General features: G+C 37.6%; 1 protein-coding gene and 1 long non-coding RNA gene across 5 annotated transcripts in view; one reads left to right on the top strand and one right to left on the bottom strand.

Annotated features, from left to right (window-relative positions):
* The window catches only part of CCDC81 (coiled-coil domain containing 81), a 50,182-nt gene extending 34,899 nt beyond the window's left edge, over positions 1–15,283 (bottom strand). Inside the window, exons 1-3 of one of the 2 annotated variants that reach the window (XM_017850855.1) lie at positions 14,773–15,283; positions 4,212–4,273; positions 1,863–2,019 (exon numbers count right to left, since the gene is read on the bottom strand). In XM_017850855.1, the coding sequence (XP_017706344.1) occupies positions 1,863–2,019; positions 4,212–4,273; positions 14,773–14,851 (298 nt within the window). In that variant the 5' untranslated portion in view covers positions 14,852–15,283. Of the gene's footprint in view, positions 1–1,862; positions 2,020–3,427; positions 3,484–4,211; positions 4,274–14,772 lie in introns of those variants that run through there. The other variant, XM_017850856.1, reaches the window with a different exon arrangement.
* LOC108514572 (uncharacterized) overlaps positions 1–26,804 on the top strand; it is an 84,368-nt gene that overhangs the window by 44,406 nt on the left and 13,158 nt on the right. The window contains exon 3 of one of the 3 annotated variants that reach the window (XR_001881248.1): positions 1,652–1,756. The exons of the other annotated variants lie outside the window; for them this stretch is intronic. This is a non-coding gene — a long non-coding RNA (uncharacterized LOC108514572). The remainder of the gene's footprint in view (positions 1–1,651; positions 1,757–26,804) is intronic. 3 annotated transcript variants of the gene reach the window in all.

Here is a 26,804-nt window from a genome sequence, read left to right as displayed (position 1 = left end):
ACCTCGTGATCCGCCCGTCTCGGCCTCCCAAAGTGCTGGGATTACAGGCTTGAGCCACCGCGCCCGGCCAATTAAGCCTCTTTTCTTCATAAATTACCCAGTCTTAGGTAGTTATTTATAACAGTGTGAGAACAAATACAGTTACCTAGTTAATTAATGATGAAGAATCATAACCACAAAGCTAAACGTAGACAGAAATTTTTCTTTGGGGGTTTTAAATTTTTATTTATTTCCTTATTTCTCTTATTATTATTATTATTATTATTATTATTATTATTATTTTGCAGCCTCCAACTAACTCCTGGGCTAAAGTGATCCTCTTGCCTCAGCCTGCCAAGTAGTTGAGACTGCTGGTGTCAACCATCACGCCTGCCTAAGTTCTTTGAAATAATTTTTTGTAGAGGCAGGATCTTGCTATGTTGCCAAGGCTGGTCTTGAACTTCTGGCCTCAAGTGATTCTCCCACCTTAGCCTCCAAAATTCTGGGATTACAGGCATGTGCCACCATTGCATGTGCCACCATGCCCGGCCTAGAATTATTCTTTTGAACGAATTCAGTCATATATGTCTAATTCTGAAATTGCCTCACCCAGTAAAAAATACAATTTTAGATCTAAACTACTTTTTTGGACTACAGTACAAGATCCAAGATGGAAAATGAGCTTTAATTCTAAGGCACAGATGTTTTGCAAAATGTTAGCTTTATTTTCATTTTCTTAGATAGGTTTTGATGAAATAGGATATATTTCTTCTGACATAAAACTCTAGGTATTTCTTTTGTTTCCATGAAAGGGGAAAAAAAGAAAAGAAAAAAAAACTCTAGGTAAAAATAGCTGAAAAGTTCATCAAGCCCACTATACTGAATATATACCTAAGAAATTCTAAGTATGGTTTGTTGGCATTTGTTTTTCTAATATATCATTCTTTTGAAAGTAGAAAGTTAACTCAAGTGACTCTGAAAATTAACTTTTAGGAACATTAACTTAGAGGACAGTTACAGCCTTTTTGCCTGTTGCCATCGGAGATAGACTGTCTCCATTTATCCAGGTGTGAGTCTGATGCAGGGGGCAGGGACAGTCAGGAAGGTCAAAAGGAACACAGCCAGGAATCAGAAAGTATGCACCCAAAGGCTGCTAAGTAACCAAAGGAGGTGTTAGGAAGCCCACACACTAAAGCTGGATGGAAGCAGTCTGTGGCAGGGATTATGCCTGTTTTGTTTACCACTATGTCTCAAGCACCTGGAACAAGGTCTGACACATAGTTGGCTCTCAATCAATATTTAAGGAAGGAAGGAAGGAAGGAAAGGAGGGAGGGAGGGAGGGAGGGAAGGAGGAAAGGAAGGAGGGAGGTAGGTTGGCTTTAGGGTGTGAGAAAGGTATGTAAGGTATGCATTAAGTCTTTATGGAATTATTCAACTTCTAACTTTCAAATTTTAATGATTTGGATTATACGTATGATAGAAAGACAGGTATCTTTTTGACAGCTGATACTGACTGTAGTTCTCCCAACCAGAGATCCTAATTAACTTTCTCTTCTTTATAACCACTTTTAATCTCTTAGGATCTGAAATAAAGGGCTTACAGCTCTGTGGTGTGACTTTTACATAAATTTTCTGTTATGTTACATCAGGTTTTTTCACTCCTACCTCTTAGGTTACTGGGGTTTAAAATAGCCTTCAGGAAGACTATTATTTTTCCACTTTGACCCTTCCCTGTGCCAAAACCACCTTATGAAAAGTGAGTTCCTCAAATCAGAAGGTAAGACAGCAGCACTGGCTATGCTTTGCCCTTTCATTTTTTTTTTTTTTTTTTATCCCCAGGACAGTAACCTTCTGGGAAAATCCTATGTATCAGAATTATTTACCAGGAGTATATACTTTGTTTTGTTTGAGTCCATGGATCTGCACTAGCTTCTCCGCCATAATAAACACAGGCCTCTGGATTAAGATAAACTTGTTGTTGCCCACCTCAAGTTTTTGTCTCATGAAAGTGAAAGTTCCAAATCCTGGAATCTGAACCCCCTGAAAGGAAAAAAACAAAAAAAACAAAACAGAATTCATTGAAGGAGTGAAGAAAAAATAATCCTTAATATTATTATCCAAAAAACATGAAGAGAAGTAAGCTTAGGCCTTAAAAATTCAGTGATCTCTAGGACTCTTCAGAGTGATAGCATTTTATAATTCTAAGTTTTCAAATAAGCTTAGTATAAAATATAATATATTGGTCCATGATGATTTACAGACATCAGATCGCTCATCTCTGTATCGTCAAAAGGCTAAGAAAATTTGTGTGAATGTCATAGCATCTTTTAATCTTTAACCAAGATTACTTCCGTCCTAAATTGTGTGACATTTTAAATTTTAATCATCTGCCATTAGAGGAATTTAAGAGGGCATGAGAATCTCTGCTTTCTCGTTCCTACTTTTAGATTTTATGTCTGCCACTTAGACAACCCAGCGTCCAAATCATATGCTGCAATGTAGTGATCCTGGCTGATGGGTAGAAGCAAATGTTTTTAGCTCTCATACTGGGTTTCTGTTTCCCTGGAGATATCATATATCAAGGACTACAAACTCAAATGCCAATAGGAGCCAAAAAAGAAAGCAAGACAGTGAAAGTAGCCAGCCAGGGAATGTGATGGCTATGGACTGCACACCCCATCTAAAGGGAAGAGCACATCTTGAGCTCCAAATGTGTCACCACGTAGTAATGGAAGACTAGTATTGTTAGATCTGCTGATTTTTCAATGAAAGGGAGGGAAAAAATCCAAAACATTATATAATTTCTCCCAAGTTTAAGTGCTGATAACAAATTCAAATTCTCAAGCCAAACAAAATAAATTTGAGGTATGAATTCTGCCCACGGGCTCTCACAGTAGGACCTCTGAATGGGGTATAAAAGTTCCACAACTTCCCAGCTTCCCCCAAGTTCATCCCCAAATCTCCATGCAGTTTTATGGCATCTAAAGCCAAGACTTAACAGGAGGGAATGGTCCAGCCCTGGGCAAAGTTTCTCATTTTGGCAAGTCTTCTATTTCAATTAAAATCCATTCCCTGCAAGGAGGCAAGACAAGAAGCGTTATATCCTTCTACAGCTATGCCAGGAACTATCAGATCACAGACAAACAGAACTCATCTAGTTTCCTTACACACACCCAGGCTGATCAGCACTACACTCTGTAACACTAGAAGAGCAGAACTTACAAATTCATTACCTAAAAATAAAATTCATGTTTGTTACATCTATTACCCACAAGTCCAAAGCATGAGCATCATAAAATCACAGGACTGGAAGTTAAACGGGATGGCTCTAAAGTCTACTGCCCTGCTCCCAGCAACATTATACAAGACTATGGAGGAAAGATCCTTTAGATGCCTACATTAAAATTAATAAATAAATTTAATTTATTAATAAATTAATAAATCTTACCTTATGCAGGGTTAACTGCCGTCCCACAAATTCTGATACATTCCCCAGATAATAGAGACTTCTGAAATTCAAAAGTAACGAGAAATTATTTAATTTATATGACCACCCATGTGGTAATACCTTAGTGCTAATAAATAAAATGTACATATGAAATGTGGAAGCAAATGACACTAATTCCTGATTAATTTAGAATTAAGAAAAAACAATGCTATTCCCAAAAGTTAATTTTCTTTGTAGCTAAGGCTTACTCCCTTAAGTTTGGAAGATGTGATTTAAAATAATAATAATAATAAATTTTTAAAGAAAATCTTTCTACAGCAAAGGGAACTCTGTCACACCCTTTTCTTTATTCTATAAAGAGAGTTAATCAAGTATAACCCAGCCTTTTCTTAAAGACCCATTCAGCAACCATTTATCGGGTGTCTACTCTGTGCCATCTGATTAATAAGAACGTTCATTCTCACACCATTCCATAACACACAAATAAGGCAAAAGGCCACTAAGGCATGAAAGGCTGTTTTGTGTACATTAACTTTTCCTACACTTCTATTTTTGCTAAATCCTCAAATCTGCTTTTTATTTTCATTTTTCACTGCTAAGCTACCAGCTGTCACTTGTGCTACTAGTACTCTGTGGGCTCCTGGACCAGTCGTAATTCATTGCTTCATATCTACTGTGTTCTGGAAATAACAAATACTAATAATATGTCTAAAATAATTTTTTTTTTTNCCTACATTAAAATTAATAAATAAATTTAATTTATTAATAAATTAATAAATCTTACCTTATGCAGGGTTAACTGCCGTCCCACAAATTCTGATACATTCCCCCAGATAATAGAGACTTCTGAAATTCAAAAGTAACGAGAAATTATTTAATTTATATGACCACCCATGTGGTAATACCTTAGTGCTAATAAATAAAAATGTACATATGAAATGTGGAAGCAAATGACACTAATTCCTGATTAATTTAGAATTAAGAAAAAACAATGCTATTCCCAAAAGTTAATTTTCTTTGTAGCTAAGGCTTACTCCCTTAAGTTTGGAAGATGTGATTTAAAATAATAATAATAATAAATTTTTAAAGAAAATCTTTCTACAGCAAAGGGAACTCTGTCACACCCTTTTCTTTATTCTATAAAGAGAGTTAATCAAGTATAACCCAGCCTTTTCTTAAAGACCCATTCAGCAACCATTTATCGGGTGTCTACTCTGTGCCATCTGATTAATAAGAACGTTCATTCTCACACCATTCCATAACACACAAATAAGGCAAAAGGCCACTAAGGCATGAAAGGCTGTTTTGTGTACATTAACTTTTCCTACACTTCTATTTTGCTAAATCCTCAAATCTGCTTTTATTTTCATTTTCACTGCTAAGCTACCAGCTGTCACTTGTGCTACTAGTACTCTGTGGGCTCCTGGACCAGTCGTAATTCATTGCTTCATATCTACTGTGTTCTGGAAATAACAAATACTAATAATATGTCTAAAATAATTTTTTTTTTTTTGAGACAGGGTATCACTGATGCCCAGGGTGGAGTACAGTGGCGTGATCTCGGCTCACTGCAACCTCCGCCTCCCGGGTTCAAACGAGTCTCCTGCCTCAGCCTCCTGAGTAGCTGGGATTACAGGCGCCAGCCACCATGCCTTGCTAATTGTATTTTTAGTAGAGATGGGGTTTCGCCACGTCGGCCAGGCTGGTCTGCAACTCTTGACCTCAGGTGATCCACACTCCTCGGCCTCCCAAAGTGCTGGCATTACAGGCATGAGCCACCATGCCCAGCCTAAAATAATTTTTAAAAACACACTTTTGAGTAGGACAAGGAGCTTTACTTTGAATTAATGCATACATTTTGCACTACCAATTTTGACTGATTGGAGGGAAGCTTTCAAAGTTTATCTTCTTGCTCTGAGTTGTGTTTCAAAAAACTGTGGTAGAAAAATAGGTAGTTGCCAATAACTAAAGTGTTAATGTATGATATGAACCTATACTGTAGGTATGACTAATATTTCAAAGCCTAGAAAATTATATCTGTATTAACATCACCCTTCCAAACCTAATCATGTGTTTATCAAAGATACTTTCCAGTTAAGAACTCTTTGCAACTCAAGAGTGTTAAGTTTTAAATCTCAAAATAAAAAATCAAGAACAGTGACATTAACCAACTTGTCATTTGGGGACATAGATGCAGTTGGTGACAAAAGCCCAATCCTTTTTCTACTTTGGAAACTGCTTGTTTTATTGGTTTATTTGGTTTATATTTTTTTCTAACAATGTAAACCACTAACTAAAGCACGGAGAGTGCAATCTTTTAATTCTGGTATATCAGAGTTATAAATATTTTTATTAATAGGCCAGGGAAGGGGCAGGTTTAATGGATGAGAAGTAGCAATGACTTTTATGAATATCTGGGAACAAATTTGGTGATAGAAACTCACCCATTAATAAAATTAGGGCTGCAGGCTACAATGAGCACAAGGGCCAAGATTCTGCCCCTCATTAATCACGTTCTATAATCAGGCATTTCCCCTACTCTGCCCATCCTACCTTGTTCCCCACTCCTCCCCACCCCCACAGCCCATAGAATTCTACTACAGGCTGCTAAGACTAATAACCAGTCCTAACTGTATACTGAATTAAAATTTTCATCATGACCAGACATTTCATTAATTCACGAATGCAAAAATCTCAGTATCCAGATGTACATGGAGAACTTTCAAAGTTATTAAGTCAAAATTGTTAAATGTATGACTCTAAAAGTCTTTCACCTCTAAAAGCTCATATGTTAGGAAAACAACTACTCTGAAGATGAAATTATTTCATTAGAGCCAGAAGAAAGTGTATAGTTTGCAACCAAACCCCAGTGAAAAGACTTAGCTGAGTTTAATTGAAAATTTGAGGATTTTGTCTTTCTTCATTTGGATGATATATTCAAGCCCACTGTATTGTTTTATTCCATAAAGCATAATAGACAACATTATATAAGAGCAGAACTAATTAGTCTAAACTAAAATTTGCTATTTCTCACTGAAGAGAAAGGAAACTATGCATATCATTTGCCTTAGGAAGCTTTAGGCCCCTGCAATCCAATTGGAATAGACTTGGAAAGCTTACAGACTGTAATTTCTAAATTTGACTTTTTCTGACATCCCAAAGAGTCAGAGAGGATATCATTAAATCTCAAAATGAAAATATCAAGTCTAAAAGCAAATTGAAGGATATACTACTTTCATATTTTAAGGGAGGCCAGGGTTCTTACTTATTTCAATCAAACACTGAAATGCCAAGAATCACTCTTATAAAGAACTAATCCCTAGACATATACTCTATATTCAGTTCAACCTTCATTTGGCTTCAAATTCTTACCATTCCATGCACTCAAAACCATATGCTTAAACACAGTGCCAAGTAACAGGAATACTGTATCTTGTATATGATCATTACAAAAAAAAAAAGAACTACATGTCTGTTCTGTAAATTATACAATACTATATGCTTGAATAAGATATTAATGTCAAAAAAAACAGATATGTTTCCTGTTGTTATAAAACTTATCTTCTAAAATTAAAATACTGATATATGGAATAGTATAGCAGAATAGTAAAGGATGATTTGAACAAAGAAACATATTCCCAGAGCATAATGCAATGGAAAGAACAGTGTGCTGCATGGAAGGCCCACAGCCTTCCTGCCTCCATGGACTCAAGTTTTACCCAGTTCACATCTGTAAAATGATGACAGGGCCTTCTAAGCACTATAATTACATAATATTAAACTTTGCTAAAAGATACAGGAGCAGCAGGAATATGCAATGATGAATATATACACTGATGAAAGTTAATTTCTGTGTTTTGCTGAGTTTTAAGTTTATCTTCATCCTTGTTGCAATAGATCATTTGTGAAAGTTAATAAACAGTAGTTTGACTTTGACTTCTGTTTTCTACCAGTAAAGCCCTTGCTGAAGTCACCGATGGTCTCTTTGTCAATACATTCAATAAACATATTTAATTCTGAGCCCTCAGCCATGTCTGACACTATTGATCACTCCCTCCGCCTTTAAGCACTTCTCCTTTTGGCTTTTATACTACTACTCTCATTTGGATTTTCTCCTAATTCTCTGGCCATTTCTTCAGTCTCCCTTGCAGGCTTATGCTCCTCAACCCAACCATTAAATGGTAGGGTTTTTCAAGGTATATTCCTAGGCTGCTTCTCTTTTCACTCTATACTCTCTACTTCAGCAGTCACAGCCAAACTCAGGATGATTCCCAAATGTTTATTTACAGACCCAGACTCCTTGCCACCCCCTCTTTGAGATTCTGGACCTTTATCCAACTGCCTACTTAGATAACACACAAAGGCCCTTCAACTTGCCCAAAACCACAATCTTTCTTCCCTTAAATCTTGTCTTTTATCCGGGATATCAGTCTCAGTGAATGGCACTACTATCTATTAATTTATATGAGCCAGGAACTCAGAAGTCATCCTTTAGACTTCTCTTATCCCTCACCCCTAACATCCAGTCCATCACCATAATCTGTAGATTTTACCTCCAAGTTGCCCTTCATTCATTGCATTCCTCTCTATTTCTACTGTTACCAGTTTTAGACCAAGCTACCATTTGTTCTCACCAAGACTATTGCTATAGGTATTCTTGACCCTACTATTCATTCCCCACCTGGCAACTGGAGTGATCTTTTCCAAATATAAACTGATCGCATCATTCAACTTCTCCTTGACCTCCAGCTCAGAACACTTAATGGCTTCCCATCAGGCTTAACATAAAGGTCAACATCCTTAATATGACTTACATGGCCCTGCATTACTTGACCCCTTCCTTTCTCTCTAGCCTACTTTAGAATACACTCCCTCCCCAAATCTACAGAGCAGCCAATCCACCGTCTTTCAGTTGCTCCATTACATCATACTCTCACCATAAGTTTTTGCCCCTGTCATTCCCTTTGCCAAAATCATTTTCACCTCACTTCCACTCTCTACCTCTCTGATCCATTTCATCTACTTAATTCCAACTCGTTCTTCACAACTCAGCTCAAATTATCCCTTCTTTAGTCATTCTTGGCACACACCTCCATCCTTACTCTCTATTAAAAGTTCTCATTTGACTTCCATTTCTTGGTGCTGTATGTAAGGAAGTCACCACTCCATCCTAAAACTAAAAGTTGACCGGACTGAAAAATCAACAACTCTTCTTGGATCCGTAAGATGAGGGAGGACACAGGGCAGACTGCTGCCCCTAAAAACTGGAGAGACAGAAATGCAAATACCAGGAGGAATGGCTTCCTGAAACAGACACACATGCAGAAACAGCATCAAGAACCAATGCTGGGTAAGAAAACCCAAAGTGTAATTGACAAATTTCTGGAGGCTTAGTGTGGACAACACCAAGAGTTAAAACCTCCAGGGGGACCCAGTCATGGAGGGAGTGTTCCCACATAGGGGAAGGTTTACTTCCCAGAACTCAACCAGATTCCCACAGCCAAATATCCAGGTAAATATGAGAGAAAAATCTCCTTGTGCTTCTGGTGGGGGGAAGAAAAAAAATACCGTTTTTAAATGTGCCAGAGCACTCTGTTGTTCTTAATGACCTGCCCTCAGAAGAAACTAGTTCACCGAAGCCTAACCTGCTGGGATATTATCCGAGCCTAACTGACCTGGGAGAAGGGAAATGACCAACTCCAGTCCACTTTAGCCATTCTGTCCCACCTAAGGAGAAAGGAAAAATCTGAGAAACATTTGTAAAGTTCACAGTCCAGAGGCACAGGCTCACTAAAAGACTGAGACCTGATCATAGGACTATAGACTGCTTTCCCGCCCCCACACACTCTACCCCTACATCACTAAAGGCCTATTTATAGAAGTTACTTTTACCCAGTACATCACTTCCAGCTATCAAGAAAAAATTATAAGGCATACTAAAAGGCAAAACACACAATATGAAGAGACAGAGCAACCATCAGAGCCAGACATGGCAGGGATGTTGGAACGATCACACTGGCAATTTAAAACAACTATGGTTAATATGCTAAGGGCTCTAATGGATATAGTATACGGCATGCAAGAACAGATGGGCAACATAAGCAGAGAGATTGAAATCCTAAGAAAGAACCAAAAATAAATGCTAGCAACTAAAAACACTGTAACAGCAGTGAAAAATGCCTTTGAAAGGCTTACTAGTGGACTGGATATGACTTAATAAAGAATCTCTGAGCTTGAAAATGTGACAAGGAAACTTCAAAAGGAAAGCAAACAAAGACTGGAAAAAAAACCCCAGAGTATCCAAGGATTGTGAGGCAACTACAGAAGGTGTGTACTCATAATGGGAATACCAGAAGAGGGAGAAATAATAGAGGAAATACTTGAAACAATTACTGAGAATTTCCCTCTAATGTCAGACGTGAAACCACAGATCCAGGAAGCTCAAATAACACCAAGCTGGATTAATGCCTGAAAAGACACCTAGGAATATCATTTTCAAAGTACAGAAAATCAGAGCTAAAAACAAACCCTGAAAGAAGCTGGGCAGAGAGAGGGGAAGGAACACCTCATCTATAGAGATACAAAGATAAGAATTATATTGAACTACTTCTCAGAAACCAAGCAAAATGAGAGTACAGTAAGACATTTCAAGTGTTGATAAAAAGAAAACACCAACCTAAATTTCCTGTAAAATTATTTTTCAAAAGCAAAGGAGAAATTGTTTTCAGACAAACAAAATTAATGGAATTAATTGCTAGTAGACCTGCTTTTCAAGAAATATTGAAAGATGTTCCTTAGAAAAAAGGAAAATGATGTAGGTCAGAAACTTGGATCTACATTTAAAAGAAAAAAAAAAAGAAAAGGAAGACCATCAAAGAAGGAATAAGTAAGGGTAAAATAAAAACTTATTTTTTCTTTGAGACAGGGTCTCACTCTGTTGCCCAGCCTGGAGTGCAATGGTGCAATCTTGGCTCACTGCAACCTCCACCTGCTGGGCTCTCAAGCAATCCTCCTACCTCAACCTCCTGAGTAGCTGGGACTACAGTCGTGTGCCACCATGTCCATCTTATTTTTTTTGTTGTTTTAATTTTTTGTAGACAAGGTCTCACTATATTGCCCAGGCTGATCCTGAACTCCTGGACTCCTGGACTCAAGTGATTCTACCACCTTGGCCTCCTAAAGTGCTGGGATTACAAGCATAAGCCACTGCACCTGTGTTTATTATTCTTAGCTGACCTAATAGATAGCAGTTTGTCCAATAATAGCAATAATTATTCAATTATGTATGCTTATGCATATATCATATGTATTTATGTTTATATATAAGTGAAATGAAATGAATGACAGCAATAATACAAGGGATGGGAGGAAGGAATTAAGGTTTTGTTATTATAAAATAATCACACTACCTGTGAAGTGGTACAGTGTTATTTGGAAGTGGACTTGAATTGATTGTAAATATATATTGTAATCTAAGGCAATTTTTAAAAAAAATATAACTGATATGCTAAAAAAGGAGAAAATGGAGTCATAAAATGCTCAGTTGAAAATAAAGATAGATACAAAAAACCAGGGCAAAAAGTAGAAAACAAAAACAAATATGATAGATATTAATCTAGCTATATCAGTAATCACTTTGAACATAGGCTAAATGTACCAATTAAAAGAGATTTTTGGAGTGGACCAAAAAACAAAACCCAACTATATGTTGTCTAAAAGAAACCCAATCTAAATCTAAAAACATATAGGTTAAAAGTAGATGGATGGAGGAAATATAGCATGGTAATGCTAATCAAAAGAAAGCAGGAGTGGCTATATTAATTTTAGACAGAACAGACTTCAAATCAAGGAGAGTTGTCAGAAATAAAGAGCATTACATAATAATAGGGGGGTCAATTCTTCAAGAAGACATAAGAATTTTTAATATGTGTACACCTAAAAATAGTTGTCAAATTCATGAGGCAAAAACTAATAGAATTGCAAGAAGAGATAAATGAATCCATTATCATACTTGAAGACTTCAGTACTGACCTATCAGAAATGAACAGATCCAGCAGGCAGAAAATCAGTAAAGGCATAGTTGAACTCAACAGCACCATCTGTCAAATGGATATAGTTGATATCTACAGACTAATTCATCCAACAGCAGTAGAATGCACATTCTTCTCAAGCTCACGTGGAACATTGACCAAGACAGACCATGTTCTGGGCCATAGAACACACCTTAACAAATAGGATATAAATCATACAATGCCTGTTCTCAGATTACAACGGGATTAAAGTAGAAATGAATAAGAGAAAGATAAGTGGAAAATCCCAAAATACATGGGAACTAAATAATATGCATCTACATAACACATGGGACAAGTCAGAGGACTGTCACTACCCAACTTCAAGATTTACAATAAAGCCGAGTCATCAAGACAGTGTGTTATTGACAAAACACTAGACAAATAGATTAATAGGACACAAAAGAGAGCCCAGGAATAGACCCATATAAATACAGTCAACTTATCTATGACAAAGAAGCAAAAGCAATACAATGGAGCAGATTGTCTTTTAAACAAACATTGCTAGAACAACTGGACATCCACATGCAAAAAATAAAAAAATAAATGAACCTAGACACAGACCTTACATCTTTCACAAAAATTAACTTAAGATGAATCATAGACCTAAATATGAAGTGCAAAACCGTAGAACTCCTAGAAGATAACATAGGACAAAACTTAGATGATCTTGGGTATAGAAAAGACTTTAGATGAAACACCAAAGGCATAATCCAAGCAAGAAGTAATAAGATGGACTTCATTAAAATTTAAAACTTCTGCTCTGTGAAAAACAATGTCAAGAGAAAGAAGACAAGCCACAGACTGGAAAAAAATATTTGCAAAAGACACTGTCATGCAAAATATACAAATAACTCTTAAAACAACACTAAGAGAAGAAAAACTCAATTTAAAAATGAGCCAAAGCCCTTTATATATGTATCATCAAAAAATTACAAGCATATTAAAAGGTGCTCTCCATTATATATCATCAGGATAATGCAAATTAAAACAATGAGATACCAATGCACACATCTATTAGAATGACCAAAATCTAAAATACAACAACAAATGCTGACAATAACATGGAGCGACAAGAATTCTCACTCATTGCTCTTGGGAATGCAACATGGTATAGCCCCTTTGGAAGACAGTCTGGCAGTTTCTCACAAAACTAAACATCCTCTTACCATACAATCTAGCAGTTATGTCCCTGTGTATTTACCCAAATGAATTGAAAACTTACATCCAATGTTTTAAAACCTGCACACAGATCTTTAAAGCAGCTTTATTCATCATTGCCAAAACTTGGAAGCAACCAAGACATTTTTCAGTGGGTGAATAGATTCAAAAAAAAAAACCTGTGGTACATCTAGATAATGGAATATTATTCAGAACTAAAAGAAATGAGCTATCAAGCCACAAAAAGACACGGAGGAACATAAATGCATATTGCTAAGTGAAGGAAGCCAATCTGAAAAGGCTTACACTGTATGATTCCGACTATATTACATTCTGGAACTGGCAAAACTATGAAGACAGTGGAAAGATCAGTGGTTTCCAGAGTTTGGGATTGGGGGTAGGGGTGAATAGGCAGAATAAAGGGGAGTGAAAATACTCTATATGACTGCAATGACAAATACATGTCATTTTACATTTGTCCAAACTCATAGAATGTACAACACCAAGAAAGAACTCTAATGTAAACTATGAACCTTGGGTGATTTTGATGTGTCAATGAAAGTTCAATTGTAACTCGAGTACCACTCTGGTGGGGGATGTTGACAATAGGAGAGTCTATCCAAGTGTGAGGTTAGAGAATATGTGGGACATCTCTGTCTGATATGGTTAGGCTTTGTGTCCCCACCCAAATCTCATCTTGAATTGTAATCCCTAGGTGTTGAGGGAGAGGCCTGGTGGGAGGTGATTGGATCCTGAGAGCAGTTTTCCTCATGCTGTTTTCATGATGGTGAGGGATTTCTCACAAGATCTGAGAGTATTATAAATGGCGGTTTCCCCTAGTCCCCTGGGCTTCTCTCTGTCTCTCTCCTGCCGTCATGTAAGACATGGCTGCTTCCCCTTCTGCCATGATTTTAAGTTTCCCGAGGGCTCCCAGCCATGCAGAGCTGTGAGTCAATTAAACCTCTTTCCTTTATAATGACCCAGTCTGGGATAGTATCTTCATAGCAGTGTAAGAATAAACTAATACATTGTCCCTCCTTCTTAATTTACTGTGAACCTGCAACTGCTCTAAAAAATCATCTTTTAAAAAATTTCTTACTGTATCATTTACCTCCTCCCTGGTAGCATTTACCCAAATGGTAAATTTACATTGATATGTGTGATTATTTGATTAATGTGTATCTTCCCCACTAAACAGTAAATTCCAAGATTTTTGTTCACCATAAGTTAACTAGTCCTCAGCATATAGCAAGGTTTCAAAATTACTTGAATGACTATATATAAATTTACAAATATAAGAAATGTTTTTAAATTCATTAAACCATTATCTTCAATGCTTCTTTCATGATGATTTTCAGAGGAAAAGATAGGAGTGATGCAGGGGAAGAGAAAGAAGTATCTGTTCGTATTTGTTTCCTGCGGTCATTTGGTTAAAGCCTAAGCAACATCTCTATGTTATAGTGGTTTGATAATAATAAGAGTTTGCATTCCTGCAGCACCTTTCTTCCAAAGTGCTCCTATGGTTTGCAGACAGATCTCAGCCTCACTTTGGGGTGACTCTTCTACAAATGATGCTAAAAACAGATCTTGTCTTGCTACTAACCAAGCCTAATGAGTTTTCTCTGAGAAGGTGCCAGGTCCCCTTCCAAAGTACTTACCCTGTATCTTTTTATGATCATTTCATTTTCTTAATACAACCACATGATGTCAAGGGCAACAAAAGCAACCGTCTTTGCAGGAACTCTCAAAAGGAGCCATTTAGGGTCCCTGCACCTCTTTTCTCTAGATAGGCAAAAGGGTTGTGATCCATCCCAGTGGGTGGGGTGGGAATGCTTGTTTTTACCTAACCTTTATTGAGCACTTACTTTGTGCTAGTCCCTTTATTGATCACTTACTTTGTGCTGTCTGTGCATCACCTCGTTTAATCAAAACCAGAAAAGGGTCTCTGGGCGTCCAGTGTGGGTCTGATGTGATTACCAGCTGGTTGTCAAGGCAACTTAGCCACTTGCAGGCCAGGCCTGAGCCAGGGAATAGGGAAGTGGGTCTCCCCGCTTCCCCTGCAGGCAGGTGAAGGTTCAATCTCCAGGGCCACCCCCCACTACCCAACACGCTTACCCTCCTGGCTCAGCGAGGGCAGAGTGGGCAGCACCTGCCTGCCCAGGTCCTGCAGGGCACGGGCGATCGTATCCAACATCTCCAATTTCCAGGTGACTCCGTACCGAATCTTCGATGGGTCTCTTCTCTCTTATATGGAGTGTATACAAAAATGATTTTCCCACCCTCCAGCCCCTTCTCCACGGAGCTTTGGACGTGACTTAAAAATAAGAATGACGAAAATCCTGAATCTGTTGACTCTTTTTTCCTCTTTCTTAAATAAACTTAAACATTCTTTCTCGCCGTCCCTCCCCACTGCCCTGGCTCTCGGGCAGCCCCCACCGCAGGAGCGGCAGGAACCGCTGTCCGGCACTGAGTGAGAGTGTGCAGACCCGCGCCCTCCGGACCAGGGAGAGACCCAGTGAGGGGTGAGCTGCAGCCTCGAGGAAGGGAGGGGCACCAGGGAGAATAGGCCTGACAGGAAAGGGTGGGGCGCGTTGCTGGGACGCGAGAAAGACTAGCTCGGTTGCTAAGGCGTCAAGGCTGGGATTCGACCTCACCCCCTTAGATGGGCAGCTTCCAGGTTGCCTAGGTGATTCGGAAGCTCGAGGCAGCGAGGTTGGAAGTAACTTAAAAATAAATAAATAATTGGTTTTTACTTATCTGACCCCAGGCAGCGAAGAAACGTGGTTAGAGTGGTAGTTTTTGTACCTTGGACAAATCTAGGAATGCCTTTTGCCCAAAGAGATGGATATTTGAGTCTCCAGATCTGTTTGAGAGTTTGAGCTCTAATTTGTTTCTTGGTTTGCTTTTCCCTGGGCTCTCTTCCTGGGAAATGGAGAGCTGGAGAAGTGGGGAGGAGGAAATTGACTTTTTTTTAACTACAGCCATTTCCCCCTTTTCTCTGCATGTCACCAATCTCATCCTGAAGAATTGTGTGCATACTCTCCCCTCTGCTGATAATTATCACAAGCTGAAGATACCTATGCAAAACCCATCCAAGTCAAAAAATAGAATGCTAGCACAGTGCACAGATCAGCACCTCATTACGCCTCCAGTCATTAGCCAACACATACTGCAGATTCATTTTTCCTGTTGATTCTTTGGAATCATATATTATGTATTCTTTTGTGTCTGGCTCTATTCAAATTCACATTATGTTCATGAGGTTCATCCGTAGTTTCTATGGTAATAATTTCTTCATTTACACTGTTGTGTATTATTCCTTTTTATGAGTATGGCACAATTTATGCATTCCACTGTTGAAGGGCATTTGTGTTGTTTCCCTTTGAGGCTACTGGGAATAATGCTGCTGCAAACATTCTCACAGAACACTTTTGACAGATACATGTACTCATTTCTGATGTGTATATAGGGGTAGATTCATGGCTCATGAGAAATGCATGTGATTAATTTTAATAGATAATGCCAGCTAATTTTTAGTGGCAATATCAGCATTATTGTTCCATATTAAGATAATGGAATTATAAAAATAATTGTTTTACAATGCATTAGATTTTGAATTAAATATAGTGATACTTTTAATCTCTAGAAAAGCTTTCTTCAGTTCCAGGAGATGGTGGTGGATGCTAATTATCAGTGAATTGCAGATGGCTAAAGGAAGCTCTAAGAGGAATAAGGACAAAGACTTTTCTTCCAAGGTCTTATTTTCCTTTTGTCAAAGGTCTCTTGACAAAAGAGGCGGTGTAGATACGCGTAACCCTGTGTTGACTAGAAACTTTTACTGAGCTATAAATATTATATATCCTGAAAATACATACTTTTCAGTTGCTAACAAAACTCAGGCAAACCATGTACTTCCACTGCTACAAATTTACTCCTTGGCTATATTTGCATGATAAATACAAAGATATATGTATATGCAACATTGTTTATAATGTTAATTCTTAGAATCAGCCTAAGATGACCATCATAGGGAACTGGTTAAATTGTGACTACATACATTGGAATACATTTCAAGAGTTTACTTAAAACTGCACGTTTATGTGCTGATGTTGAAAAAGTTTCAAAATATCGTAAGTAAAAACCAGTAGCAGCATAGCATTTTTATGTAATGTAATCCTGTTTCCTTCAAATGTAAGCGTATAAGTATGCATACATATTCGTATATATTTTTGTAAACATATGGAATATTTGAGGAAAGATACATACCAAAAATATCAACAGTGGAATTTTGAATCACGCAAAATTGTGTATGGTGGAGGAGGCATTTCAAGAACTTTTATATTCACTTTTCTCCTTTATTTACTGTTTAACAAGAGCATGAATTACTTTATAATATTTAAGATAATTTATCAAAGAGAGGAAGAGAGAGAGGTACAGGTAGAGTGTAGGAATTTATGCAAACACTGAAGGAAACAAACAGGGCCAAAATTTTCCCAAGTATTTCAATGTACATTTACTTTTCTGCAAGCTCCAACTTGCCTTGCAAAACCCACACTGAATGGGCAGTCATTTTTACCCAAGCCCCAAGGCACACACAATATTAAGTGGCTTATGTTAAAGGCAACTTGGAAAACTACTGAAAAAGAAAGCATAATACTCATTTTACAACACCAGAATAGAAATTTGCAATAAATAATTTAACCCACATCTATATGGAGTACTTAATTTGTGCCAAGCACTTTGCTAGTTGCTAAAAGGAATACAGACACTTACCAGAAAATCCCTACAGATAAGAAGTTCACAATTCATTTTTCACCATTTTAACAAATATTTATTGCAGGAGGTTTTAAAATCAGGCTTGGGTTTCAAAGTCAAAGTGTAAATTGAAAATTGGATGTGAGAAAACTGCTCTAGAAATCCCTTCTTAGGAGGGGACCATATCAGAGACCCACATATGCCATCTCTCAGTTTATAGACCCAGTGCAAACAATCTTTCTCCCCTCACACTGGTGCAGATCACTTTCTTCAGGAGAGATGTAATGAAACAGTTGGCTAGAGTTTAGGAAAGCAGTCTTATTCTAAAAATTCAACCAAATAGAATTAATTGGATGTACTCAACATTGTGCCATGCTAACACTATGATATGCACTCATGAACTGAGACAGATTGAAAATATAGCAGATGTATATCTTCTGTCCCTTGCTTACTCAAGGATTTATGCAGAAACAGACTTGCAGTAGCTTCATAGAGTGTTGACTTAGCTAAGATAGAACTACATTTTCCAGAATTCCCTTTCCTGTATGATTCTAGGTTAGGGTTAGTCAAAAGAGAATGTGCGTGAGATTTGGAAGGCAGAAGTAAAGCAGCAGCCATTTGATCTGAAGTCCTAAAGGTCATCGTAGGGCTGGGCACTGATCTGCTGGCTCACCATGTAGACATGGGCCAGCAGCCTGGCCTGCAGCTCTGCAACTCCTGCCAGATCTCCTCATTCTGCTTCTCTCAATCTTACACCAGGTACATGTGCAGCAGTGTTGCCAAAGGCACTGCCTAATCCTGTAAGTCCCTCACATTACTGAGGTTGGATGCAAGGAAATACAGATGTAGGCTGCAATTTGTCCTCACAGGATCTAGTTTGCCTGTGTGTAACTGCCCAATGGGTTCTTCTTGCCTACTGGAATGAAACCAATTTATCAAGATGGGGGAGTTGCAATAGAGAAAGAGTTTAATACAGGTAGAGCTGGCTAAATGGAAGACTAGAGTCTTATTATTACTCAGATCAGCCTCCTTGAAAATTCAGAGGCTAGGGTTTTTTAGTTTGGTGGGAAAGGTGCTAGGGAATGGGAAATGCTGATAGTTTGAGTCAGGGATGAAAACATAGGAAGTTGAAGCTGTCCTTTTGTGCTGAGTCAGTTCCTGGTGGAGGCCACAAGACCAGATGAGCCGGTTTTTCAGTCTGGGATGTGCCAGCTAATCCATCAGAATGTTGGGTCAGAAAAATCCGCTCAGACATCAATCTTAGGTTTTACAATAGTAATGTTATCTATAGGGGCAATTGGGGAGGTTAGCAATCTTGTGGCCTCTGGCTGCATGACTCCTAGGCCATGGTTTCTGAGCTTGTGGCTAATTTGTTGGTTTTATAAAGGCCAATCTGGTCCCCATGAAAGGAGGAAGTTTGTTTCAGGGAGGGACTGTTACCATCTTTGTTTCAAAGTTAAACTATAAATTCCTCCCACGTTAGTTAGTTCAGCCTATGCCCAGGAACGAACAAGGGCAGCTTGGAGGTTAGAAGCAAGATGTAGTTAATTAGGACAGATTTCTTTTACTGCCATAATTTTACTATGTCAGATTTTTCTCACTGTCATAATTTTTGCAAAGGCGGTTTCACTTGTGGGTTCCAGATTGTTCTCACCAGTTCCAATCTTTCCTTATTCTTCCCCATTTCATGACCATCTTTTCTTCCTATTAGCCTTGCTGGCTTTAGGCCCTACACCAGACACAGAGGCCAACACCAGACAGAGATGACTTAATCAGCTCCTACAGCTATGTAAGGGCTAGTGCTCATAATAAATTTTATATTTTCTATCACTCTTACAGGTCCTGCTTCTCTGATTGAACCTGAATGATACAGGACTGGTAGTTAAAACTGAACTATTTCAATTTAAAGTATTCTCTTTAAGTTTTACTTAGACTTGAATCCACATAAATTATGTGTTTGTGCACTGCAAAGGACTACCTGAGAGACTTGAGTAATTTATAAAGACAACATATTTATTTGGTTCACAATTAAGAATGGCTGGAAGGTTCAAGACTAGGTATCTGCATCTGATGAGGGCCTCAGGCTGCTTCCACTCATGGCAAAAGGCCAAGGCAAAGGGGAGCCAACTGTGCAGAGATCACTTGGTGATAGAGGAAACAAAAGACAGGTAAGGGAGATGCCAGCCTCTGTTTAACAGCCAGCTCTGAGGAATTAATAGAGTGAGCACTCCCTACCTAGGGAGATCATATATCTATTCATGGGTTTCGCTCCCATGACCAAAACACCTGCCATTAAGCCTCATCTCCAACATTGCGGATCATATTTCAACATGAGGTTTGGAAGGGACAAATATCCAAACCATAGCATATGTTTAATGTCATGTTTGAGACATGAAGACAATGTAATGGGAATTCAAGGGGAGGAAATTTATATATCTATTAGGCCATTCTTGCATTGCTATAAAGAAATACCTGAGACTGGGTAATTTATTTTAAAAAGAGGTTTAATTGGCTCATGGTTCTGCAGCTGTACAAGCATGGTGCTGGCATCTGTCCAGCTTCTGGGGATGCCTCAGGGAGCTTTTACTCATAGTGGAAGACAAAGCAAGAGTAGGTTCATCACATAGTGAAAGTAGGAGCAAGAGAGAGAGTGGGTGGAGGAAGGTGCCACACACTTAAACAGCCAGATCTCACAAGAACTCATTCACTATCAGGAAGATAGCACCAAGTTATGAGGGATCCACCCCCATGATCCAAATGCTCGCTGCCAGGCCCTACCTACATGCAACATGGGGATTACAATTCGACATGAGATTTGGCGGGGACAAATATTCAAATTGTATCAACTTCTAACTGGGATGATTAGCCTGAATGCTAAACAAAGAAGCTTGAATTTTATTTGGAAGGTGTGGATAGTTCCTGAAGGCCTTGAATAAGAAAATGACCTAATCACCACTATATTTTTCTGTATTATGTTAAAAAGAAGTTTGAATTTCATTATATGTTATAAGTAATCCATATGTCAGATAACAACTAATCAGAGAAATTTCTCAGAGAGAGAGGGGAAAGCTACCAAGTAACTAAAAGGATAACCACAGAAAGACTGGCTACGGAATGATTAATGTGATTGAGTGACAGCCATTTAGAAGCTTTTGACAGATGAAACTGCAAAGATGCATTCATTTTCTTACAACACAAATGAAAAAATGTAAATTAGCTAAGGTGATAAGTGAGATTACCTTGAAATTAAACTGTGGAATGATCTCCCAAAGAAAAAATATAGAAAACTCATCAAGTCAGACTATTTGAAAATAGACCGTTTCAAGTAGGAGTTAACACACTATGGTTATTCTACCTGGACTCTTTGCAGAATGAAAGTCATACAGTAGGGCTTTCTCATGTTTAATAGATGTTGTCTCAATGAATAATAAATATGATAATGATACCCATGCATATAACTATCTATTTATGAATAGAAGAGAAAGTTAATATTTAAACTGTACTCATCTGACCTACACCTTTTAGAAACACTTTGCACCTTTTTTCCATTTCACTTAAACTAAAGTGAGGAATTCGGCATTTGGAAATCTGAGCTCAAGTCTAGTATTAACATAAATAGGTTTGTGTTTATAACTGAATAAAATCTTAATATTTCTGAGCCTGCTTGTTGTTAAAGTAGTAATAATGACTGTAAATGTTAACAAGTGTATCCCAGTAAACTTAAAGAAATAATGATAAAAGTAAAAGTAGGAAAAAAGGCTCTTTGGCTCCCCAAAATTCTAAGCGTGCAGATACTTGCCCCATTTTACCATAAGATTATACCACTTTACATAGGCAAAACCAAATGTATATTCTATAAACAAAAGAATGCCTCTTGACTTAAAATGGAGACTACTGATAAATACATATATTTTGAAAAATTGTAAAATAAGTGATTTTAGGCAATGTATGGTAAGTCAGTCAGCCAATTCACTTCACACAATATACAAAAATTAAGACAGGTCATAGACCTAAATCTAAAAGATATAAAAGTTCTAGAATAAAACATAAGAGAAAAATTTTGTGATCTTGAGGTTAAGCAAATATTTAAGACACAAAGCATGAATGATAAAGTTGGATTTTATCAAAATTCAAAACTTTTGCTCTTTAAAGGCATCATTAAAAAATGAAAAGTCACAGAATCGTAGAAAATATTCACACTACAAATACCTGACAACTGATACACAAAATGTATTTTTAAAATCTCCCAAAGCTCAATAATAATAATTCAATTTCTTTAATGGACAAAATATTTGAACATACATTTTATAAAAGCAGATATGTAAATGGCCAGTAAGGAGATGGAAAGGTTTTCAACATGGTTAGTCTTTAGGAAAACACATATTAAAACCACAATGAGACAGCACTACATTAGGATGGCTACAATTAAAAAGACTGATAATACCAAATGTTAGTGAAGATGTGGAACAATTGGAGCTTATACTCAAGGTGTGAATGTAAAGTAGTTCAAAAAACTGGCAGTTTCTTATAAAGTTAAACATACACCTACCATATGACCAGCCATTCTAGTTCTAAGCATTCAACCTATAGAAATAAAAAATATGTGTTCACACAAAGTGTTAAATGCAAATATTCATAGCAGCCTTATTCACAGCAGCCAAAAATGTAAAACAGCCCATGTGTCTATCAAATGGAAAATGGATAAACAAGTAATAGTATATCCATACAAAGTAACACTTTGGATGAACTACGGACATAGGTAATAAAAAGAAATGAACTACTGACATAGGTAATAACATGGATGAACCTCAGAATCATCATGCTGGCTGATAGAAACAAGACAGAAAGAATACATACTGTGTGGTTTCATTTATATAAATTCTAGAAAATGCAAACTAATTTATAGTGAGTCCAGCAAATCAGTGATTGGCTGGGGCCAGGATCAGAACGAGAAATGAACTGCCAAGGGGGCATGGGAAATATTTTGGGGTAATGGATATATTCTGTATCTTGAATGTGGTAGTGATTTCACAGGAGCCTACAGCTGTAAAAATTTGTCAAAGTGTGCACTCTAAATGGGTACAGCTTATTGTATGTATCTTGATGAGGATTTTTTAAAAAAGAAGCAACCCAGAATTCTAGGAAACCAAACTTAAAAGCTTAATAAAGGCAAACTTAAATAAAATTTAGTTAATTCATAAGTTGACTAAAAAGTAAAGAACTTACTTGAGGATTTTAACAGTAGACAGAAAACAACATATGTCAAGACAAATGAACTTAATGAAATTATCCAAATTGAACCTCAAAAAGGAAAAAGGTAAAATGAACCTCACACAGTAAGAAATGTGAAATATATGAAGTTCCAGGAAGAGAAGAAAGACAGAATAAGAAAGAAGTAATCATTTGGGAAAAATGTATGATAATTTTCCAAGAAGCTTAGCAAGTCCCAAATAGGATAAATACAATGGAAATGACATGTAGGTACATAAAAGTCAAACTTATTAAACCAAATATTAAAAAAAAAACCTTTAAAGCTGCTAGAGAAAAAAAGACAATCACAAGAAATGCCGCTGACATCATAATTAAAACATCAAAGTGCAAGACTGTATGTAATGATAACTTTAAAGTGCTGAAAGAAAAAACTGCCAAACTTGTACTTTATACTCAGGAAAAATATTTTTCAAAGTCAAGAACAAAGTTTTAAAACTTTATCAGGCAAATAAAATATAAGAAAAAACCAGAGGATGTTCCTGGATTGAAGGAAAATGATCCCAGATAGAATATGAAAGTGGAAAAAAGAATGAACAGCTCTAGGGAGGTTAAATTAATAGATAAAAATAAAACAAAATTGGCTATTGAAAGCAATAATAATAACTATATCATCCAAAGTTTTAACATGTAAAAATAAAATATATAACAAGAAAATCAGAATAAGGCATCAGGCAACAAAGGAATTGCTGAGAGATGGGAAGCACCTGAGGTAAATCCTACAATTGCCCCAGCTTACTGCCTGGAGAAAATTTTCAGGCTGCAATGCAGGGATGGGAGAAAACCACAAACCCACAGAGAGAGAAAGAGAGAAAGTTCCAGAGATCTTCAGAGGGTCCCCTAAAGTATTCAGTTGAGGATTGATTTGTACATGCATGTGAGAAAGCTACCCATGGCCGGAGAAAAGAACTATCCAGAAGAATCAAAGGAAACAGTGTCCATAGATCACAGAGATCCAGGAAAACACCCTTTCCCAACAGCCAAAGTAGAAAACCTCATAATTCATGGGGCGTTGGGGAAGAGTACAAAGAATGGTCTTGGCTCAATAGGGGGGAAAGTTAACCTTAGACCAAACACTGCTTCATTTCTTCCCAATAAAGCTAGAAGGAAGACCTAAAACTTCATTTTAGCCAACCTGTTTTAAAGTAACTTAACTGCATCCCGAAAGCAAGTTCAGTAATATTTACAGGAATACAAAAGTATCAAGAACCAAACAAGGTAAAATTCATAATGTATAACATCCCCCAAAAGATTACCAGGCATGCAAGGAAGCAAGAAAGTATGATCCATAACAAGGAAAGAGAAAATCATTCAATTTAAACAGACCAAGAAATGACACAAATAATAGAATTAGTAGATAAGAACACTAAAACAGTTATATTAGTAGTTAATATGTTCAAGAAGCAAAAATAAAATATTAAATATGTTAACTGGCAACACTGGAGATATTAAAAACAAAGAACTTCCAGACATTAAAACCACAATGCCTGAGATGAAAAGAATACATTGGATGGGATTAGTGTCAGAAGAAAGGTTGGTGAACTTGAAGACATAGTAAAAAAAAAAAAAATCCATAATGAACTACAGAGAGAAAAACTACTGAAAAAAAAGAACAGAATATCAGTTAGCTGTGGAACAGCTTATAAGGAGACAAATATAGGCCAGGCACGGTGGCTCACGCCTGTAATCCCAACACTTTGGGAGGCCAAGGTGGGCGGATCACAAGGTCAGGAGTTTAAGACTAGCCTTGCCAACATGGTGAAACCCCGTCTCTACTAAAAATACAAAAATTAGCCGGGTGTTGTGGTGCGTGTCTGTAATCCCAGCTACTTGGGAGACTGAGGCAGGAGAATCACTTGAACCTGGGAGGTAAAGGTTGCAGTGAGCCAAGATCACGCCATTGCACTCCAGCCTGGGCAATAGAGTGAGACTGCATCTCAAAAAAAAAAAGAAGACAAATATACATACAATTCAAGTCCCTGCATAAGGAGAGAAACTTGCAGACAGAAAAATAATTTAAAGAGATAATTACCAAAATTTTTCCAAAATAGATGGTGATAAATATGTATATTATGAACCCTGTAGTTAACAAAGTAATACAACAAAGACTTATAGCAAATAAGCCAACAAAGAAGATAAAATGAAGTTATAAAAATATACTCAGTTTAAAACAAGACAGAAAAGAGAACAAAGAGAACAAAAACCAGATAAGACAAATAAAAAACAAATAGCAAGATGGTAGATTTAAACCTAATCATATCAATGTTAATGATATATAAATTGCCTAAATGTAATATAAATTGTCTCATAAATGGTTTAAATACCCCAACTAAAAGTCAGAAGTTGTTGAATTGGTTAAAATGCGTAACATAACTATATACTGCCTACAAGAAATATATTTTAAGGACGGGCGCGGTGGCTCACGCCTGTAATCCCAGCACTTTGGGAGGCCGAGACGGGCAGATCATGAGGTCAGGAGATCAAGACCATCCTGGCTAACACAGTGAAACCCCGTCTCTACTAAAAATACAAAAATTAGCCAGGCATGATGGCGGGCGCCTGTAGTCCCAGCTACACGGGAAGCCGAGGCAGGAGAATGGCATGAACCCGGGAGGCGGAGCTTGCAGTGAGTGCCACCGCACTCCAGCCTGGGCGACAGAGCGAGACTCCGTCTCAAAAAAAAAAAAAAAAAAGGAAATATATTTTAATGGATGAAAACTCAAGGGGTGATAACAAATATACCATGCTGACCTTGACCAACAGAAAACTGGAGTGGTTATATTAATATCAGACACATTAGACTTAAGAGCAAACAGTGTTACCAGAGATAAAGAGTGTCATTTCATAATAAAAAAAGGTTTCAATTCATTAAGAAAACATAAAAATTATAAACATTTATTCTCCTAATAACTGAGCCTCAAAATACATAAAGTAAAATCTGATAAGGATAAGTTTGAGGATTAACAATTTTTTTTTTTTTTTTTTTTTTTGAGATGGAATCTTGCTCTGTCGCCCAGGCTGGAGTTCAGTGGCGTGATCTCGGCTTGCTGCAACCTCCACCTCCCGGGTTCAAGCAATTCTCCTGCCTCAGCCTGCCAAGTAGCTAGGACTACAGGCGCCTACCATCATGCCCAGCTAATTTTTTGTATTTTTTAGTAGAGACGGGGTTTCACCATGTTAGCCAGGATGGTCTTGATCTCCTGAATTCATGATCCGCCTGCCTCAGCCTCCCAAAGTGCTGGGATTACAGGTGGGAGCCACCGCGCCCAGTCAAACAATTTTTAACTTTCTTTTCTTTTTTTGAGACAGAGTCTTGCTCTGTCTCCCAGGATGGAGTGCCGTGGCATAATCTCAGCTCACTTCAACCTCTTCCTCCTGGGTTACAGTGATTCTCCTGCCTCAGCTTCCTGAGTAGCTGGGAATACAAGCATGCAGCACCACATTGGGCAAATTTTTATATTTTTAGTAGAGATGGAGTTTCACCATATTGTCCAGGCTGGTCTCAAACTCCCGACCTCAAGTGATCTGCCTGCTTCTATCTCCCAAAATGTTGGGATTACAGGTGTGAGCCACTGCACCTGACCGTTTTTAACTTTCTTAATGCAAAGACATATCTATAGCTTATTATTTTATATAAACTTTACATTTATTACTTAAGATATAATAATAACTTTTATCTTGACCAAGGAAATGAGCCATAGAAAATGACTAAGTTGACCAGGCATGATGGCTCACACCTGTAATCCCAGCACTCTGGGAGGTCGAAAAAGGTGGATCACTGGAGGTCAGGAGTTGGAGACCAGCCCGGCCAACATAGTGAAACCCCATCTCTACTAAAAATACAAAAATTAGCCAGTCATGGTGGCCCACACCTGTAATCTCAGCTACTTGGGAGGCTGAGGCAGGAGAATTGCTTGAACCCAGGAGGCAGAGGTTGCAGTGAGCCAAGATCGTGCCATCGCATTCCAGCCTGGGTGACAGAACAAGACTCCGTCTCAAAAAACAAGAAAAGGACTAAGTTTTTTGTTGTTGTTGTTTGTTTTTTTTTGATGGGGGGGATGAGTTCCTTTTTTGTTTTATTTTTTATTTTATTATATTATTATTTTTTTAGAGACAGTCTTGCT

The sequence above is a fragment of the Rhinopithecus bieti genome, unplaced genomic scaffold, assembly GCF_001698545.2.
Source record: "Rhinopithecus bieti isolate Rb0 unplaced genomic scaffold, ASM169854v2 scaffold_30846, whole genome shotgun sequence".
In the NCBI taxonomy this organism is placed as follows: domain Eukaryota; kingdom Metazoa; phylum Chordata; class Mammalia; order Primates; family Cercopithecidae; genus Rhinopithecus; species Rhinopithecus bieti.
The sequence above is the reverse complement of the archived record's forward strand: the minus strand, read 5'-3'. Positions and strand labels throughout refer to the sequence as shown.